The sequence below is a fragment of the Mchenga conophoros genome, linkage group LG1 (assembly GCF_057382185.1).
Source record: "Mchenga conophoros isolate Kocher_MC1m ecotype Shallow Benthic linkage group LG1, M_conophoros_male_GT1.1, whole genome shotgun sequence".
In the NCBI taxonomy this organism is placed as follows: domain Eukaryota; kingdom Metazoa; phylum Chordata; class Actinopteri; order Cichliformes; family Cichlidae; genus Mchenga; species Mchenga conophoros.
Window position 1 is genome coordinate 23338996 of NC_140526.1, and position 19690 is coordinate 23358685.

The 19690-nt window shown below is 39.2% G+C and overlaps 1 protein-coding gene across 1 annotated transcript; it reads left to right on the forward strand.

Moving 5' to 3' along the window:
* Positions 1 to 1598: 1598 nt before the first annotated feature.
* slc17a6b (solute carrier family 17 member 6b) lies at positions 1599 to 18606 on the forward strand. The gene is made up of 12 exons (XM_085270646.1): positions 1599 to 2250; positions 4224 to 4479; positions 5334 to 5452; positions 7132 to 7246; positions 8422 to 8509; positions 8623 to 8709; positions 9118 to 9260; positions 9458 to 9607; positions 10790 to 10922; positions 11277 to 11387; positions 13881 to 14008; positions 14747 to 18606. The coding sequence occupies exons 1-12, from the start codon at positions 2177 to 2179 to the stop codon at positions 15086 to 15088; spliced, it is 1746 nt and encodes a 581-aa protein (XP_085126772.1). The 5' UTR covers positions 1599 to 2176; the 3' UTR covers positions 15089 to 18606.
* The last annotated feature ends 1084 nt before the right edge of the window (positions 18607 to 19690 follow it).

Here is a 19690-nt window from a genome sequence, read left to right on the forward strand (position 1 = left end):
TGTTTTACAGACTGACCTGTAAATATTCAAGACAATTTGAACTAAAATTGTCAAATCTGGATTCATTGGTCCATCAGACCTCTCGCTGCTGATTTTCAGTCCAGTCCTTGTGTAATGTGGAATACCTCAGCCTTTCCTCTCTGTTTCCCTCTCTTATGGTTTTTACAGCCACCTTTCCATTAAAACCATGTCTGGTGAGGCTTCTGTGAACTGTGGATGAATCAACTGAAGGGCCGAATGCATCTCTCACGTCTGCTGATTTTTTTCCCTATATCTTAAAAGACATAACTTTCAGATGCTGTTCATCAGTGGTTTTTAGTCCATTTCTCTTGTCCTCCCCTTGTCCAGTTTCTTGATTTTTTTTAAGGAAACTTTTTTCTAAGGTTTTTATAGCTCTTTGGGGAATCACCTTGTTGATAAATAAGTACAGTTTTATCCCTGTCAAACTGTGTTATTGTCAGCATTTTTCATATATTCAACTGAAGAAAGGGGAACAAATTCTGTGTTTTTGTGTCAGGCTACTTGTAACAAAGTGTCTCAAGATAGAATATATCTCTGGTTCTTTGCTGAGTTGTCTGTTATATGTAGACAACTCACTGGTTCATCACTTGGTTTAGGCGGCTTTTATGCTTGAATGTTAACAACAAAGAAACACTCGAACGAAAGTCTTGCTCCTTTGAAACGTGTGTGCACTTTCATCAGGTCAGTGTAAGAACTATGCACACTGTTGCTCCGGCACATCAGTGAAGACAAACCCAGTTTTTGAATAATGACTTCAGGAGAAGCCAAATATAAACTATTATACAAATGCAATATAAATACAAAAATCTAACAACAGACACACAAAATATGCACGAATAATCTCAAAGATTGTCACACAAAAGTTTCAGACTGCTATTTTCAACCACCAGGTGTCGCCCCATACCAACAAATAAAAAGAGCCTGGTCGCTTCCCCCAGGTTATTTGACTGTGAATAAAATAAGATCTTCGTATTAAAGCATATTATTATTATTATTATTATTATTATTATTATTATTATTATTATTATTATTATTCGACGTATGCTTTTGAGAAAGATTTCTTTTTAATTATTCTAAGATTTTCTTCATGCTTCTGTGGGAAGATGTGGTTGTCAAGGAGAGGAAAACCGGGGAGACGGCTAAATTATTGATGGATTCCTGCGTTGAGGAGCTTTTTGGAGGGCAGCACTGGGATGGGTGGGGGAGATCCACTCCTGTTCCATTGGTTTCCATAGCACCGCCCTCAGGAGAACTGCAGCTCTCATATGTACTGTTGCTGTTAATATTCGTTTTTTCTTCAAAGTGTTAAAAAACACAAGTTGATATAAAATAGCTTCATTTAGTTTCACATTTCAGCTGATAAATAAAGAGACCGATTGAGCTATAAAGCAGTTCCTTTTCTTCCCCTCACTATTTTTTTTTATTTGCTATTAGACACAGGCTCATTTAGCCTTTATAGCGTCTATATATAAATATATAGACATGGCGTTTGTGGGCATGTTGTGTTTTGCGTGTGGCCTTTATTTGGGCTGAGCAGCTGGCCAGATGTTTGGACGCGGAGCGTTGCTGTCGCTGACCTCGGTGCTGAACGCGACGTCAGATGAACCTGCGCTCACCACAGGAGACACGATACAGCCTCACTCGCTCTTTGATTTATTGAAGCCACTCCAAACGCCCACTCCCGCTTTCTGAACTTTAACTTTTGTTTTGTTGGATTTTTTTTTTTATTATTTCATATCCATCATTCATTAGCTCTGTTTCTCCCCCCTCTCTCTTTCCTTTTTGGGTGCGAAGAGAGATCCATATCGCTCCACGACGCCGGCTATCAATTTTTTCGCTCGCTTTCGTCGTGATGGCACTTGGCTTGGCTACTGTACGCCAGGCAGGAGATGAGTTGGTGGTGGATGAAGGCGAACTGCTCGCTTGATCCCCCCTTTTTACACCAGGCTCTTTTCGCCTCTGCGCTTTCAGCCTAGCGCTGAGAATTATTCCCGGCTGTTGGATCGTCGCCTTCCTTGTGGGCTCATTTTTTTTCTCGTAATTTCGTTTGTTGTTTTCCTTGCAGCCGCTGCAGTCCAGCCATCCTGCGCTGTAACATGACGCCTGAACAGTAAAACAAATATTGAGAAAACAGGCCTGCATTCAGAAACTGGATATGGAGTCAGTAAAGACGAAAGCAACGGCGGGGGTGAAGGAATTTGCGGGGAAGACCCTGGGTCATATGTACAGGTAAGGACGGGCTCTTCTTTTTGTGGGTAAATCTGGACAACAGCGCGTTTGAAACCGTCTGAGCCCAAAATGCGATTATTTGTATGCTGGATTTTAACAAGGCACGACGTGTGGGTCCAGAGGGCACCCAGCACTGTCTCACAACTTACAGGGATGCTTAGTCACGCCTCTAGAAGAAAATAAGAAAATTCTCTCTCTCTCTCTCTCTCTCTCTCTCTCTCTCTCTCTCTCTCTGTGTGTGTGTGTGTGTGTGTGTGTGTGTGTGTGTGTGTGTGTGTGTGTGTGTGTGTGTGTGTGTGTTGCTGGCAAGGGTATGGATGCCACTAGATCCTGATGCAGGGGCCTGCACATGAATCTGATTGGCAGATTAGGTTAAAGAGGACGCGCAGGCCGCGCGAGAAATTTGTGGGACTCCACTCGTGATTTTTAAAGCATTTCACGATGTCGTTATAACCAAATAAAAGGAAATTCTATTCATTTGAATCATTTTAATCTACAGCTATCACTTTGATTAATTCAGCACCTCGATATGTGTGTGTGTCTTTTCTTTAATGTTGATGTTTGGTGATTTAAAAAACCCGTTTTATTTATTTTGTATTTATTTTTGAGTGTTCAGCAGAATAAATGCGTTTTTAGACTTTCCGCTATATTCACATCGGGCCTATTCCCTTGCGAATTCATCTTCTCCGCCTTACATACCCTTGCACCGAGTGCTTGCTCAAATCTGCAGGAGAAATGGAATTAAACCGACTTTCGTTAAACATCAGTGGCTCTCTGTATCCTCTCTGGCTTTACCCCCTGAACCAGGTCTTACGTTTCACCCCAAATACACGCATTTAATTCTAATATTCTGCTGTCCCTTTTATTTAACTTGGAATGTCTTCATTCGTTTGCAGAGACGGAGATTTACATGTTTTGATAACATTTTAGATTTAGACAATTAACTGATTGCGACAAACGCGATTTTCCTGGACAGAAAAAATTAATACATAAAAAAGAAAAGCACGAGGAGTTTGAGGAAAGCCCACAGACGGGTTGTCTGCAGGCTGGAGCTGTTGCTCGGTCCCTGAATGCTAATGAGTGTGAAAGCGAGCTGGGTGCTGCAATGCGGTACAGTCAGGGGCATATTCGACTTAATTCTGCTCTACAAGGGGAACCTTCATTCTCGTTTCCCATTAGAAGCTTTCCCCTCCTATTGGAGCAAATAAAAGCATCAAATTTATTTTTTTAATTCGTTGCAGGAGTCGTCTGACTAAAGCCTCACAGACATGCTGTCCTCAGTGTGAATAAATGCTCTCCATAATGTAAATACATCACAGAGGCCTAAACCTCCCACTACCTCTCTCTCATTATGGTGATTCTACAGGAAATGCTTCCAGGATTTACTTGACTGTTTGACAAGACGTCTCAAACAGTATCCTGGTCACACACACACACACACACACACACACACACACACACACACACACACACATACTCCCAAGCACCCAGCCCCTACTAAAATATTCATGCTAAATGGAAATATTAATGGGCCTCCATGAAAGAAAGAAAAAAATCGGTTGTTTTTATAAATTTGAGAATCTTAATTTCATGTGGTGTTAGTTGGATCCGCAGACAGTGTTATTCTTAAGCGGTAGAAATCAAGATAACTGGACTTTTGTGGTTAGTGAAGAAGTTTCACCTCCCATCCAAGAGAGTCCCAGGTATTTACCCTGTGGACAAAGGGTGGGTTAGATCCTCCTCCAAAGGGACAACCCCATTAGACAATAAATACCTGGGACTCTCCATCAGTTTTCAGAATGAAAAAAAAACCCCCAAAACTCTTGGATGTGGATGAGGTATGAAATCTCTCCATGAACCTTAAGAAAGAAAGAAAGAATCCCAGTTGGCTTTATTTCAATCGCCTAAGACTGCCATGACCTGGATGAGTGAGGATCCACACAGACAGAGTTATCACCCCCTGGTTGTTGCAGGGTTATAGAAAGGAGGCAGAAAACCGGGGAAGTGATCGAGCTCACGGAGGATGGAAGGCCACGGGAGGCCGCTGAGAAGAAACCCCCGCTGTGCGACTGCAAGTGCTTCGGCCTGCCCCGCCGCTACATTATCGCCATCATGAGCGGCCTGGGCTTCTGCATCTCCTTCGGCATCCGATGCAACCTGGGCGTGGCCATAGTGGGCATGGTCAACAACAGCACGGTTCACCAGAACGGCAAGATCATCATCAAAGAGGTGTGGCAAAGCGAGCGAGCGAGTACACCGTGTACAGACGAGGCACATCATGGCACATGGTTATTAAAACGAGTTTCTCTGCACATGATAAATGAGAAACACATAAAGGCCTTCTATTGCTGGCACACTAGGCCGTGAAATAGCCCCCCTCTAAGTTTAAATGAACCACGGTAGTCATTTCTACAGAGCTTTAGTATACATACATCTGTGTGCAGGGAAAGTAAAAATGCGCCAGAGATGCTCCTGATTTAAATGGCACCAGGCCTCCACAGCTTACACAGGATATTCTTAGGATTAAATAGCATACATTGATGGTTCAATAAGATTTAAGATCAGTAGCGTCACTGTTTCCTGTGTATGGTGTAATAAATTACGTAGAACAGTGTCAGTGTCATGATGTAAAAGCCAGTCTTTTTCTTAAAGGGATATTACATACAAAAGGTGCATTAAAAATGTCTGAATATTTCGAACAATTTCTATAAAACATGTATTTAGTATTCATCCTGACCCCTATATTATACAACTGCATTATCTCAAATTTCGTCCAATATTCGTCTTTACCAAGAAAGCCAAACTGTTACACATAACTAGCTTGCTTTATATTATTATTTTTTTACGGGAAAATTAGGTGCTTTAGTAATCGGATCAATGAAAATCCAGTCGAAATAAACACATGCAGGCCTTTATTAAAAAGGCCCCCGTTTAGATTTATTCTTCGATAGAGTAAATTCGTTCATTTCTTGGTTAATTAGCCACAATAGAGCTCACATGCAACACATGTACGTTTTTCCAAAGCGCATAGGCCACTTGTTCATTTTAACTCCACTGTTTTTGTTTTCCATATTATCTGCCAGAAAGCCAAGTTCAACTGGGATCCAGAGACGGTGGGAATGATTCACGGATCTTTTTTCTGGGGCTATATCGTGACACAAATCCCGGGAGGATATATATCCTCCAGGCTGGCAGCGAACAGGTAGGCGGCACCTCCCCTGAATTACCATAAATACGTCACAGCTATATTCAGTCGGCAGATTTTCGTGATTTGGTGTTGGGTATTAAAAGAATTGTTTGAACAATTGGCGTGACTTTCGTTTCCTCTTACTCCCTTTGTCTATTCATTTCTATATTTGCAATTTTTATCAACAGTGGGAAAACAAAAAACCCGTTCAGGCGGGGAGTGGAATAAAATCACCTCCGATTAAAAAGAATAGTAAAACCAAATACAGCCAAAAGCAGGCATAAAAATATCCGTGTCTGAACTGTGAAACGGATGAGCAGGTCACGGTTATATGCAGAGCATCTCTGCACAAAGGGAGCAGACAGTCTGCAGATCTGAAGTGATGCAGAGCTGCAGGGAGGGCACTGGGCTGGCAGGCCTGCAGCTCCTGGTGTCAGGGCTTTCTGCCACCTGTTAATGAGCTCCCTTGGGGGAGCCGGGTCTAATCTGTCGCTCTCTCAGGGCATGGATACCAGACCCGGTCCTGTCGCCAAAGGCTTTAATTCACATGAGCACTGCCAAATGCGTCAGTCATTATAATTACGTTAAACTGCAGAGACTGTATGCTGTCATATCAACAACACGGCACACATTTTAGTGGATGGACGTTGATATGGTACCAAACATTTCTCATCCAATCATTTTGCTCAAATAAAACGGAAAATTGTTTTTTTTAAATGATATTTTTGTGATATTTTTATTTAGGGCCCGCGACTTTTACAATCGTATCTCCCTGCAGTCCGTTTGTGTGATTGACACGAGGATGTAAGCGAATCAATCGGTCTCGTGCTCAACACTAGTCTCCACCGGATTAGGGCTTGTCCCCCCACGTGCGGAGGAGAGGGGCGGGGGAGTGTGGGACGTGACAAAAATGAGAAATAGCTGTGTGTTCGGCCTTGCTCTGCTTGCTCACCTGCTCCCTCCTAAAAATAAAGATGGAAAAATATGGCCTATCTATAAAATAAAAATAAAATAAAATAGCGATAATAAAAGCATTCCTGTTTCTACAACCTTCCATGTAAGCTTTCAGAATAAGCAGTGCTAGGGCTAAATTTAACAGCCTGATGAATAATTAGCCTGCATGAATCTTTTCTCCCCCGAGTTATAATGCAGAGCAGTCATCGGTTAATTTTCCTCTTCGCTCTCGGTCAGCGTCAAAACTAAAATTAAACGCCATTCTTCAGGAGAAACACGTCTCGAGCTGTACGAAAGCGAAAACGGTTGCTAAGCGACACGTGACGTGGTCATTTACGGGGTGTTGCTACTTCAAATATTCATTTACATGACGTCAAAGAGCGCGTGTAAGGCAGAGCCAATCAAATCCGAGGACCGGCGAACAGCCCTGCATCCTCCTCAGGTGCAGTGATGGTTTAAAGCTGAAATGGAAGGTTTCGGCTTTTTCCAGCAAAACAAAGTAAAAACAAAGAGATTTAAAATTACCATTGGAAGTAACACATACTATTTTTTGTTTGTTTTATGGATTTGCTTTACTATGAGTGTCTGGAAAAAACCGGGCAATGTTCACCCAAAAAGCACGCTGTCGACTGTTGTGATACTTGATTAATAAAATGTGTTGCCATACGTTCAGCACAGTTAATAATGAGGCGATTTGCTATGATTGAAATTTAAAACGCTGGTCATTGTGATATTTTCAGGGTATTTGGTGCAGCCATCGTCCTCACCTCCACTCTCAACATGTTCATTCCCTCGGCTGCCCGAGTCCACTATGGGTGTGTCATATTTGTCAGGATATTACAAGGACTGGTGGAGGTAAGACACTGTCAGAGGTGCGTCACAGCAGTCTATGTTTTATTTTATGTTATTTTATTTTATTTTTATTGTGTGCATGAATAAAAAAATCAGCAATGAATTTATTCTCTCACTTTATTCGCTCACTGTATAATTTTAGTTCCCGAGAGAATAAAGAGTATGGCGTGCAGTTCAATAAAATGCGAGATGCACTGTATTGATCCAGTCCACTCCAACTGGTTCCATGGCTTTGTCCAGCTCATTTTTCTTTCCTTTAATGTGCCTTTTTGTGCCTGAATACAAACAACAGTAAAGTGATCCTGCAGAGATGGATAATGGGGAAAATGTTGATTTGCAGAGGGATATCAGTCCTCCTGGCTTTGTAGTGAAATTAGACACTCATGTTGATGAAATATACCTATTGGAGTAAAAAACATGGAGGGCTTATAATGCAGTTCTCACATGGGCTATAAAGTCTGTTGCGATAGATATAAACATACAAAGATACAGCTTTTCCTGGACATATAAACACGTGGTAATGTACACAGTTAATTTCCTTAAAGACCAGCAGGCCCTACTGTAAGGAAGCCTGCAGACTGGATTTAAAATCAGTGAAGTTTGTTCAAATTAGAGGCTGATTAGCATTTAATGTCTGCAGGCCTGTTTTGCTTCTTGAACAGCTCATCAGGTCATCACGGTGCTGAGCTGTTTGTTCATGGTAATTACAAGGGCGAAAATGTTAATTTTGATTACTTATGACATGTCTATTGGTTCAGATTCAAGTCTAACTGGGTATTCCAGATGGACGTTTAACACATCCTAAACCTGAAAATATCTGTATTCATATACATATAATAATACATCTGTATAATAATTTAATTATGCTTTGGTCTAGAAATCCTGAAAGCCTTTCCTGTTATAATAGTATTCATACAGTAGCCTACAAAACAAGTGCAAGCTAATGAAAGTACATGCTCTGCAATTGTGCCATTGTTCAAATTTTGCAATATTTTTCACACAGACCATATAGATTGGCTACATTTATATAATCCCTCTGGCCTCTGGGAGACAAGAGTACATGCATCTCTATAACAACAATAGCTTAGAAGAACAGGCCAAAGTGCAGAGAGTTTCACTGATGATTATTGTTTTACTGTAACAAATGAAAACAGACTGTTCCTTGTGGTTGGCTTTAGGGAGTGACCTACCCAGCCTGTCATGGGATCTGGAGTAAATGGGCGCCGCCATTAGAAAGGAGTCGTCTGGCCACCCTCTCATTCTGTGGTAAATACTTTTGTTTCTGTTTCTCCTTCTAGATACAGATATGATTTGTTAAACTTTACTTTACCTTGATGATGTCTGTCCTTGCAAGCACTGAATCGCTTTCTCCTTGCCAGGCTCCTATGCTGGTGCTGTGATTGCGATGCCTCTGGCTGGGGTCTTGGTTCAGTATACAGGATGGTCCTCAGTGTTCTATGTCTACGGTAAGACTGTAAGACTCAGTGAGGGACTGCATGGGATAGGCATGCATATTGATACAAAAAGAACTGGAGATAAATTTTTATATATGAAAAATACATGTAGGTTATAAATGTAACTGTTTTTAAGCTTGGCGAAAAACTAAGAGACTTCAGTGAAAGTCAAATGGATTTAGCCAGGCAGACTATGTATTGATTTTCCCCCCCCTGATGTTTTGGTGTGTCAATAAATAACCCCCATGTCTTTCTCTGTGGACTGGATACAGTTAGCTTTCCTGTCTGGCTTTTATTCTCTCAGGCATTTTAGAAAGATCAGGCTGCCAGAGTCTCTGCATGTGCTTACTGCTGAGGTCAAAATTAGTTGCAATGCTTCTTCTGTACACCTTCTGACTTGTAATTTGTCCATACAAACAGGATGCTTTGGCATCTTCTGGTATATGTTCTGGATCTTGGTGTCTTATGAGAGCCCTGCTGAACATCCAACCATCACTGATGAGGAACGCTGCTACATTGAGGAGAGCATTGGAGAGAGTGCCAAGCTAACGGGACCTGCAGAGGTGAGGGGACACCAAAAACGTCAAAAACCTGGGCTTAAGTAACCTCACAAAATACCCCGTTTTTAGCCCATTTTTATTTATTTATTTTTTTGTAAGAAGCATTACAAAAATATGAACACAGTTCCAGAAACTGTCAGTCAGGCAAAGCTCTTTACCTTCATGTGAACACAACCATCATTTTTCTTAATCTTTTCCAGAAATTCAAGACACCCTGGAGGAAGTTCTTCACCTCTATGCCTGTCTATGCAATTATTGTGGCCAACTTCTGCAGGAGCTGGACATTTTACCTGCTGCTGATTAGCCAGCCTGCATATTTTGAAGAAGTGTTTGGTTTTGAGATAAGCAAGGTGAGCTTACAAAAAATGTCACAAGACAACCAAAAAAAGAAAAAAAAAGAATAGAGACATGAAAGATTAAAGTCGTAAAGAAAACCCCTCACCACTCAGATTCAGTCTGTTTAAAGCTGAGAGTGACGCTTTGCTCTTGGACAGATTCATTGATTTATTATGAGAATCAGTGTGAGTGCAGCTGGTGGCCAATAGTTCTCTCTCATGAACTGATACACATCATAACAAAGTGATGCAATATACATTTCCACTATATATCCATGCTTATCTTTTAAGGCCTGTGTGAACTTTTTCAGATGATGGAATAAAAAAACACATCAAAGCAACTGTAACTTCAACAGGTTTAAATTTAAAAAACAAAATGCACTGTAGTTATTTTATATATTGCACAGAATCTCTTAGAGCAACGATGTCAAGGTCATTTTACATTAAGGGCCACAAACAATCCACTTTAATCTTAAATGGGCCTGGTGAGTGAAACGTTTAATTATGTGGGGATTAAATTACATATTTAATCCCTGCGATATATTAATATGAGATAAAGAAGTGCAATTTCAACAGGATGTGTCAGTTTTTCTACATGATATTGTAGGTCAGTGCCGGGAATGTCCTGTAGTTTTAAAACATTGTTTTTTTGTCAATTGATGAAAATTTTACTTGTTTTTAACTGAAATTTCTATATTAGACAGTAAACAACTAGAACTTTTCAGTAATTTAATTGTTTATCTTTTAATTAACTACTTTGGTGTAGCATGAATGGCTGTGGGGAGGTCTTTATCAACAGAAAAAGGTGTAAAATGTAGAAATATACAGTAAAAATTCCAAAGATTTATGCCATTCATCTTATTTTAGTGACTTTCAAATCAGAAATTTGTTATTTGCTCTATAAGACCAATATATGCTCAAAGTGTGTTTGAGTTTGATCCTTATTAGCTGCTCATTCCCTCAAACATTCATTTGACAAAGTATGAAAATGCATTAAAAACAGGGATATTTTCTATTTTCTGCTCAGCTACTTTGAATAAGTGAGAAAATACGAATAATGAAAAATATAGAATGTCCTAAATTGTAGAGCCTTTTAAAAATTAATGGAGAAACATCTTCAAAAGTATAAATCTTCATCTATTATACTGGCATTCAGCTGTGCATCTAATTTTATTGATTTTCTGTATGGGACTTTAGGTCGGTGCACTTTCTGCCCTCCCCCACTTGGTGATGACCATCATTGTGCCCATTGGTGGCCAGCTGGCCGACTACCTGCGCAGCAAGAACATCCTGACAACTACCACTGTCAGGAAAATCATGAACTGCGGAGGTGAGAAGTCTGAACCGAGGATGAAATCAAAAATTTCCACACCTCTCTTTGCACGGCTGCAGGGTGTTATTTTGATGGTGTCAGATCCATAGTGTTGTTTTTAAGGTGCTCTTAACGGCCAGCTGGGCTGCAGAGATGGTTTTGTTTATATTTTTTGGTAAAAATCTATCTGCTCAATACTTCAGTACACGGGTTGACTCACTGATTGTGACTGTGCATTGATTTCATATCTGACACTTGTGTAATTGAGTGCAGATCATGTATCACGCTTAATTCAATTGGCACCACAATGACCAACTGCCCGTGGGCTTTGTCTGTGCTTGTGTGTGTGACACTACTGTCTCTCCCTGCCAGGATTTGGCATGGAGGCCACATTGCTACTGGTGGTAGGATATTCCCACAGCAAAGGGGTGGCGATCTCCTTCCTCGTGCTTGCAGTGGGCTTCAGTGGATTTGCTATATCAGGTTAGTAGGCGTAAAAAGATCAGAATATATGTGGTATGAAACAAGATGTAAATTAAAAGTGATTAAATAATGTCATCACTGTTTAGATTTAGCTTTATTTCATTTAATGTTTAATGATTTGGGGCTTCAGTGAAAAGGATAACAAGCTAGACAAAGAATAAATATACTTGTAAGCAACACTTGGTGCTACTGCACTGCTTTTTGAGACAATTTATAAAATGACCCAGAGCTTACAAAGAAAGTGTGCACTTTTTTAACATTAATACAGCAGCAATCAGCTGCCCTTTATGGACAAAGTATTGGGCCAAGCCTCTTAATCCTTCAATTCAGGTATTTTTATTTGTTTATCCTTTATGTAATCAGAAAGTCCTTTCAGATTAGCATCTCTTTTTTTTTAGGGGAGTCCTGCCCAAGAAGGCCCACCATTACAATGTTACACTGTTTCAAATTAATAATAAAACATAACATCAATATACATAAAACAAGTCATAGTCAAAATAATACAAGGACAAGCTGGAGAATGCTCTGAACTCACATAGGGCGACAAAATCATTCCACTTCAATGTGCTCTGACGGTCATTCTATGATCAAGGTGCAAAACAAGAGAGCGCTGTTCTACCCAGTTCAGACAAATGCAACCCAGTTACCACAGGAGTGGTCCTCTTCAGTCCTCTTTACAAGTGAACGACTGGGTCATTCTGAAGTGCTCAGTGCACAGTACTGTAATATAACGTTACCACAGCAAAAAGGCAGTTTATGAAATTTCTTCCCTCCTAGTTCTTCTATGAACAACTGTTAAGTGGGATTATTGCAAAGTGGAAGTATTTAGGAACCACAGCAACTGAGCCACAAAGTGTCAGACCACGTAAAGTTACAGAGTGGTGTTGACACTCTAGTAGGCGCTCTTTTGAGGCACATCATCAAGCCCAACCGATGTTCAAGGGGGTGTTAATTATATTAATAATAAAAGCCAATATTACGTATTTGCCACCTTGCCACCATATTGTATCAACATTTTTAACGGCAAATAAAAATAAAATCCTAAAGAAGAGATGGGAGAAAAACCCTTTGATCACTCAGCAAGGACACAACAAACACCTAACTCAAGCTTAATCGGGCAGAATGCAAAAGAGTGATTAATGACTTGCTTTGATAACAGACGGCATATATTTTAAAACTACATTGTTGGGTTATCTTAGTGAGGACTCATAAATAACTACACATAACAGTTGTTAGGAAACTCCTGTAACAAAAATAAATAGCAGCCGAACAAATATATATATGCCTAATATCAGTCTAGATACTGCTATGTATGATGTTAAAGGCAGCTCGGTACTTTTTGTCTATATAATATATGTACAGTAAGGATTTGATGGAGCCATTGCATGCTCAGCAGAGATCATAGTGACACTCCCTCTGTGCGTGTTGTATTACAATTTATGTGCCTTTGTTTCCATTCAGGTCAGTTTCAGAGTCTGCTCTTTGTTTCACCTCAATCTCAAATTTGAATTTTGTCCGAAATAATTGTCATTCACTTTGTTTTTAAGACTACCATAGGCTGGCAGTTGTGGCTTTGAGTTTTTCAGAATCAGAATCAGAATCCTCTATTGATCCCTAGGGGAAATAATTTTTGTTACAGTGCCTTTTGGACTTTATTTACAACTTCTTGGTTGAATGAGGCATAAAATAAGACGACGTGTGACAGATGTGCTGATTTGTTTTGGTATTAAATGCTGTTGCTCTGTGTTCTATATTTGATGCTAGAGCTAGAAGACTAGCATACCACAATGAGTAGAACCAGGAGAAACAGCGAGTGTGGCTTTCTCCAGCGTTTTAAAAATAAAACAAGCATTTATGAAGCTAATTAACACATCATATCGTGTCTATTTAATTCATAATAAATAAAAGTGTTTATTTATTATTTCTTAGCTAAGTACAGACTTCAAGTTGGATATTTGGACAAAAAGACTATAAAAATGACCTTTTTCCATGGAAATTATCCATAATTAGAAAGCTGTGGAGAGTAAAAGTAGAAATTTAATTTCATTAATGATCCTAAACCTTTAGGCCAGCTATTCATTCAACAGCTGTTGTCATGTTTATGCTCAGTTATAGAAGCTGCAGATATCTGTGACTACGTGCAAAATCAGTTTCTTGCTGGTGTTCTCCAGCTTTCTCCAAGAGTGTTTAATAATTCAGTGCTAGCTGTCTCGGGAGACTTGCCAGGCAGGCGGCGTGCAGCAGCTCACGAGGACACTTACTCATTCAGCTCGTCAGAGTGGGGGAGGAGGTCGTGTGGCGAGTTGGTGCCTATTTCTGCAACAAGATGGTCACCATTTGTGCTACTTTTATCTGTAACTGTGTCATGCATCAGTTGCCTTTTATACTTTACTCATAGCATTTGCCCTTTCTGTATCAAACTGGCCTTTAAATTATGTTAACCAGGCTTGTAGCTCACAAAGATAAAATCTTTTGTTGTTGTTTTGCTGTCAGGCTTCAATGTCAATCACCTGGATATTGCTCCGCGTTATGCCAGTATCCTAATGGGCATCTCTAATGGTGTGGGCACCTTATCTGGCATGGTGTGCCCGCTGATTGTTGGTGCTATGACAAAGCACAAGGTAAGGGCTTTTCCTCCAAATGTGACAGAATCATGAAAATCATACATTTCAAATGTGTGCAAAAATTAACAAATAACTCTGAAGTTTACTTTAATTTTCCCTGCTTGACATTAAAAAGCATACAGCATACCTTTCATTAATGGTTTCTGGCAACATTTGCATAAACAGTTAAAGAAATAACAGCATGTTATACATTTGCTGTAAAAGTACAGAGAAATTATACTTCACCCAGACATTTACAAATTCAATTCAATTCAGTTTTATTTATACATGAACAAAATCGCACTACAGTTACCTCGAGGCGTTTTGTCTTCTAAGGTAAAGACAATAACAATAAGAGAGAAATGGCCTAAATCTGCATGCAGTGACCTTGTAGTTTTTTTCACGTAGCTATATGAGTATACTATATATGTATTACTATATATGAGTAAACTCTAGAAATGTCTTGATTATCTATTATTTATTTAAATAAATAAGACTAAGACCATCCCTCTGGGAGCTAGCCCACAAAAGTATAACTTGCTTTTACTTGTACTTCTCGGTAGCAAGTATTGTTTTCTACATGGACTGATGTCATTTCTACACATAATTTGATGTGTGCAGCCACAGATTTACAAAGTAGACACCTTTTAAATATTTCTCCAATACTCTGCTCCAAGGTCACAAATAATAAACAGGCAAATTGTTGGTATGATCAGCGTATTTATGAAAACACTATTTTTTTTCTTCCCTCTTCAGACCAGAGAGGAGTGGCAGTATGTATTCCTCATAGCCTCCTTGGTGCATTATGGAGGCGTGATCTTCTACGGCCTTTTTGCATCAGGAGAAAAACAGCCGTGGGCTGACCCGGAACTGACCAGTGAGGAGAAGTGTGGCTTCATTGATGAGGACGAGCTGGCAGAAGAAACAGGTGACATCACTCAGAGCTACGGTGCTTTCGGAGGGCCAGCCAAGACATATGGTGCAACCACACAGGTGAATGGAGGCTGGGCTGCCAGCTGGGAGAAGACAGAGGAGTATGTCCAGGAAGAAGCACAGGGAGGAGGCTATGGATACAGGCAGGATGAGGGATACTCCTAAACCAAACACGCACTCACTGATATATGAGTAGGTTTATTTTCCTGAGTGTCAGATTTAGTCTTAAAATGATCTACAAATGATAAACAAGAAAACCTACAATCCGTTGTCGTATTGATTGCACAAATTCTAAAGAAAACAAATAAAAAATGTAAAAAAAAAAAAAAAGATCAACTCAATGTTAAAATGAGATCATATAAATAACTAAAGCTATTTGATTAATAGAGGTGTAACACATATCAAATTGGCAGTCTGTTAACGTATTATTATGCATATTAATGATAGATATATTTATTTGGAGTCCAACTGTGTATAAACATGAACATTTTCATCCCATCAGCTAAGGTTTCCTGACCACACTGAAGCCTGTAGAAGTACATAGAAGCTGACCCTTATTAATCAAATGAACAAGTACAGTACAATGTCCTCCAAGCCAGCCATCTCAGTGTGTGAATATGTCACTGCACAATATTGTAAACAGAAACTAGACACTCTCTTGGTATAGATCGTACTCTCTCTCTCCTGAATGCACTCGCAGTCGTGTGTCCTTTTTAATGCACATTACTTTTGATTTCTCATCACCAGCCTCTGTGTGTCTTGAACATGGAAGCGACCTGGTGTGGAGGCTTGTAAAGCGGCATTGTAACTTGTGATGCTCATTTAGTTACACATGCAAACGATAAAAAAAGAAGTATCCTATCTGTAATTCCTTTTGTGACCCTGTACTGCTGCAGTTGAGCGTTTTTTTGTGTGTGTTTGCAGCCCAACACATCTTAGCAGTGTAGTGAAGGAATTAAGCCGCTCCCATTGTAATACTCAGCATCACCGTCATGCCACTTAGAATGTAACTGTACCAATGCATTGTTTTAAAGATTTATCTAAAATAAAACATATATGAAAGAAATATTGTATGAATTCAGATATAGCTGGATCACAATAGTTATTGTCATATAAGACCTTATCAAGGGTTTGTGCAATGGAAAGTCTTTGGGGACCAACCAAAACAAGTATGAGAGCCTTACTATTATAGAACTGCAAAATTAATATTATTTAAAAAGAGAAGAATAAATAATAATAAGAGATATTTAGAAATTTTAACAAATGGATGCATGAGGACATTTGAATGCATCATATTAAAAACTCCTGAAAGATTCATGTTTCCTCACAGCATCTATTAAGATTTTAACACAGAGGTTTAATCAGATTTGACTGACAGTAACTAAGCAATCCTTCACTACATAAATGTTGTAATGTTGCCCTTTTGTTCCCCAGCTGAACCCCGCACACATAAATCCGTCATCTTACAAGAGTGAGAAAAATGCAGGTGTTCAAAGCAAGAGGTAAAAATTGTTTACAAACATTCCCCCCAAAAAGTATTTGTATGGTAACATACAGTATGTTTTCACTTTTCATGAGATTCAGCAAAACGGGAGATTTCTATTTATATGGATGGAAAACCAAAAGCAGCACTACAGAAAGGAGGCAGTTTATGCACTGATAAACAGTGTGGACGTCTGACTTATCGAAAGTGTTTTAGAGTCAGAATTAGACAGAAATGCAAGACAACCCAGAACCATCTGTTTGTCCTCAGTCTGCACTCACACTGACGAGATCTGAAGGGGGTACATTTTCTTTATTTTGTCTCAAGTTGGCACTTCACAGTGTAGATGTGTGTGGCTGTGTATTTATGCATGGAACAAAGTGAAATGTGTAGTGTGTCCTTTTTTAACGTTTCTTTTTTCTTCCAAAGTTTTTCGTCTTCGTCTCTGAAACTGTTACTGTTGCTTCAATTTCTTTGCACAATTTACCAAAGGTGAAAAGCTGAGCTGGGTTTTAGCTGGAAGTCAAACATTTTTAAGGTAGTACAGACCATCAGCAGTGAGGTTCCAGCATATTGGACCTTCAGTGTGCAGGTGGCACCAAACATTACTCAGTGTACAAAGCAATAAATCCATAGTAACAGTTCTGGTCAGACATCATGAACACTCATTGTGTAACTGTTTTTTTTTTTAAAAAAAAGGCATTTGTTAAACATGTCGTGTTTTTTGTGATAACAAATGTAGAAAACAAACACTTGTAAAGAAAAATATGTAAAAAAAAATTACATTTATAAAATATTGTACTAGAGTCCAACGCAAACGTCTTTGACAACACGAAAAGTCTAAGGAGTTTGTGAAGGGGCTGCTCACCAGATGAGAATGATAAACTGAGCTCTGCCTGAGTGGCAAATGCTCTTCCTCTTCTTCTTCTTCATGTTTCTGATTTTGTTTTGCCGTGGTCCACACTGACTTTGTGCTGTCGTTGTTCTTTCACTCTCTTTCTCTCTTTCTTTTCTCAGCACTATGTTGGGTTAATGTGTTTCATTCAGTGGCCGGACCCCCGATGTCTTATTACCCTCCTCTCCTCTCCTGTACAACCACTAATTCAGTGTCACAATATTCATTGACATAAAGGTTGAAACGTAAACATGCGATTTTGAAAAATAGCAAATGTTGCAACCTGAAGTAGTAAGAAGTTTCCTGTTTTTGTGCCTCTGAAGTTAAAGTGTGAGTCTATGGCTTCTGTTGCTGTGTAAATTGAGAGGTTTGTTGATGTCAAAATGAAATACTCCATATCCTTTTTGATATAAAAAATGATGATAAACAAATCTGTTTGTGTCTCGAGTATTTGTACTGGCAACAAAGACGAATAAATAATGCAAAATAAAATTCAGGCAACACTGAATAACTTGTTACTTTTACCTCATGCTGATCTAGTGAAGTAGTTTGCAAAGAGTTTCTGTTTTACACATCCTGCAGGCAATGAAGCAACATCGCCTTTAACTGTAGTCATGTTTCCGGCCATCTGCGGCCAGTGTTTCACTTCTATGGAGTCATATAATACCACTGAATCGATTACTGTCAGTGATTTAAAAAAGCTACGGTCACATCAGAAGCAACAATTTGTAAAATGTAGATTACTTCTAGGGAAAAAAAATCTTGGATGATTGAATTTATTGCCAAACAAAAATTAAGCTTTTGACATAGCAACTCTAATAAATCCTACATTCTTTGTGAATTGTTGCTTTTTTTGTCTCCAATTATGAGTTTATATAGTTGATAAAGATTGGACGATAACAAATGTATATACACGTGTCTGTACTCAGTGTCCTGGTGGATAGCTTTGCATTTAAGCGCCTTGAGGCAACTGTTGTCATGGATTGGTGCTATATAAATAAAACTGAATTGAATTGAAAAATGTCATCCAGAGGTAAATGTGGAAGATTAGAGCTTCACTTCCTGTGCTGTGTGGTGTGATGATTAAGTTTAAACCTTGATGCTCTGTCAAACGAGCACTACGTCAGTCGTGCAATCAAACAGGGTTGAACTCTCAAATGCATATTTGTGAATGTATGTTTTGTTTTGCACTGATAAAAAAAAGGTTTGCAGTGAAGCAGGTCTGAGGACAGAAAACATTATGTGTTTCCCCCCTCGGTGATATTTTTTAACAGCAGAATATAAATAAAAGAAACATGTCACTGAGTTGGCTGTTTTGGATCTTTTGTTCTTTTTATTTAATCAACCAATTTAACATAATTGGATTCTTTCTCATCACAGCTTCCTGTATTAGAGTTCAGACAAACAAGGCCTCTGCATTTGTCATAGTGATGCAGCAGTATCATTCATGAGACCTGCCAAGTTGTATCTTATTGCTTTATTTCAAGTTTATATTCATAACATATGTCAGGTTTTTTGTGGACTTTGGTCCAAAAAACACAAAAGAAAAACAGGAATAATTAAAAGAATTTGCTTTATCCAGGCAATCGTAACTGTAAGGCTGAGATTTACTGTTCCACCAAGGCCACAGGAAGTACACAGTTAATGGCTGCCCTCCTTCCCCCTTCGGTGAAATCAATAGGGTCAGTCTCCAGTGTTCTGCGAGACCTATTGACTGTTCTAACCTCTTAATGGAGATGAGAGGGAGGAGGAGCACTTATTGAGCTATTTGGAAGTGTTACTTCGATTTAAGTGCTGACTCCTTCCTCCATTCTCAAATCTACAGCACATGGTTCTCACAGATGGTCGCACATATTCAACAAACTGAAACAGTGTGTCCCAGCCTGATAAAGGTCCCACTCAGAAAACTTAAACAATTATGAGCTCTTACCAAAAAATATTAGAAATGACCAGGAGGAAAGAAAGCTTTCTGAAAATGTCTACAGTTTACCCCTTAAATTTATTTGGCTTAAAATACTTGAATTAAGCACGAAATCATTCAGCCTTGATGGTTGTACATTGTCCTTCTGCTACTATTTGCTCTTTAAGGACGCTCTTTGACAATAAATACAAAAAAGCTTAAGTGAATTGTTATCACCCAACTGTGGTCACTGATATAAAAAAAATTAATACCGACACTCTGTTATAACAGAAGGCAGTTATTCCAGTTGTGAATGACTTTAATAAGTAAGGAATCTTTATATTTTGCTCATATCAGGGCTGCTGAATACACATATACAGGGAGTGCAGAATTATCAGGCAAGTTGTATTTTTGAGGAATAATGTTATTATTGAACAACAACCATGTTCTCAATGAACCCAAAAAACTCATTAATATCAAAGCTGAATG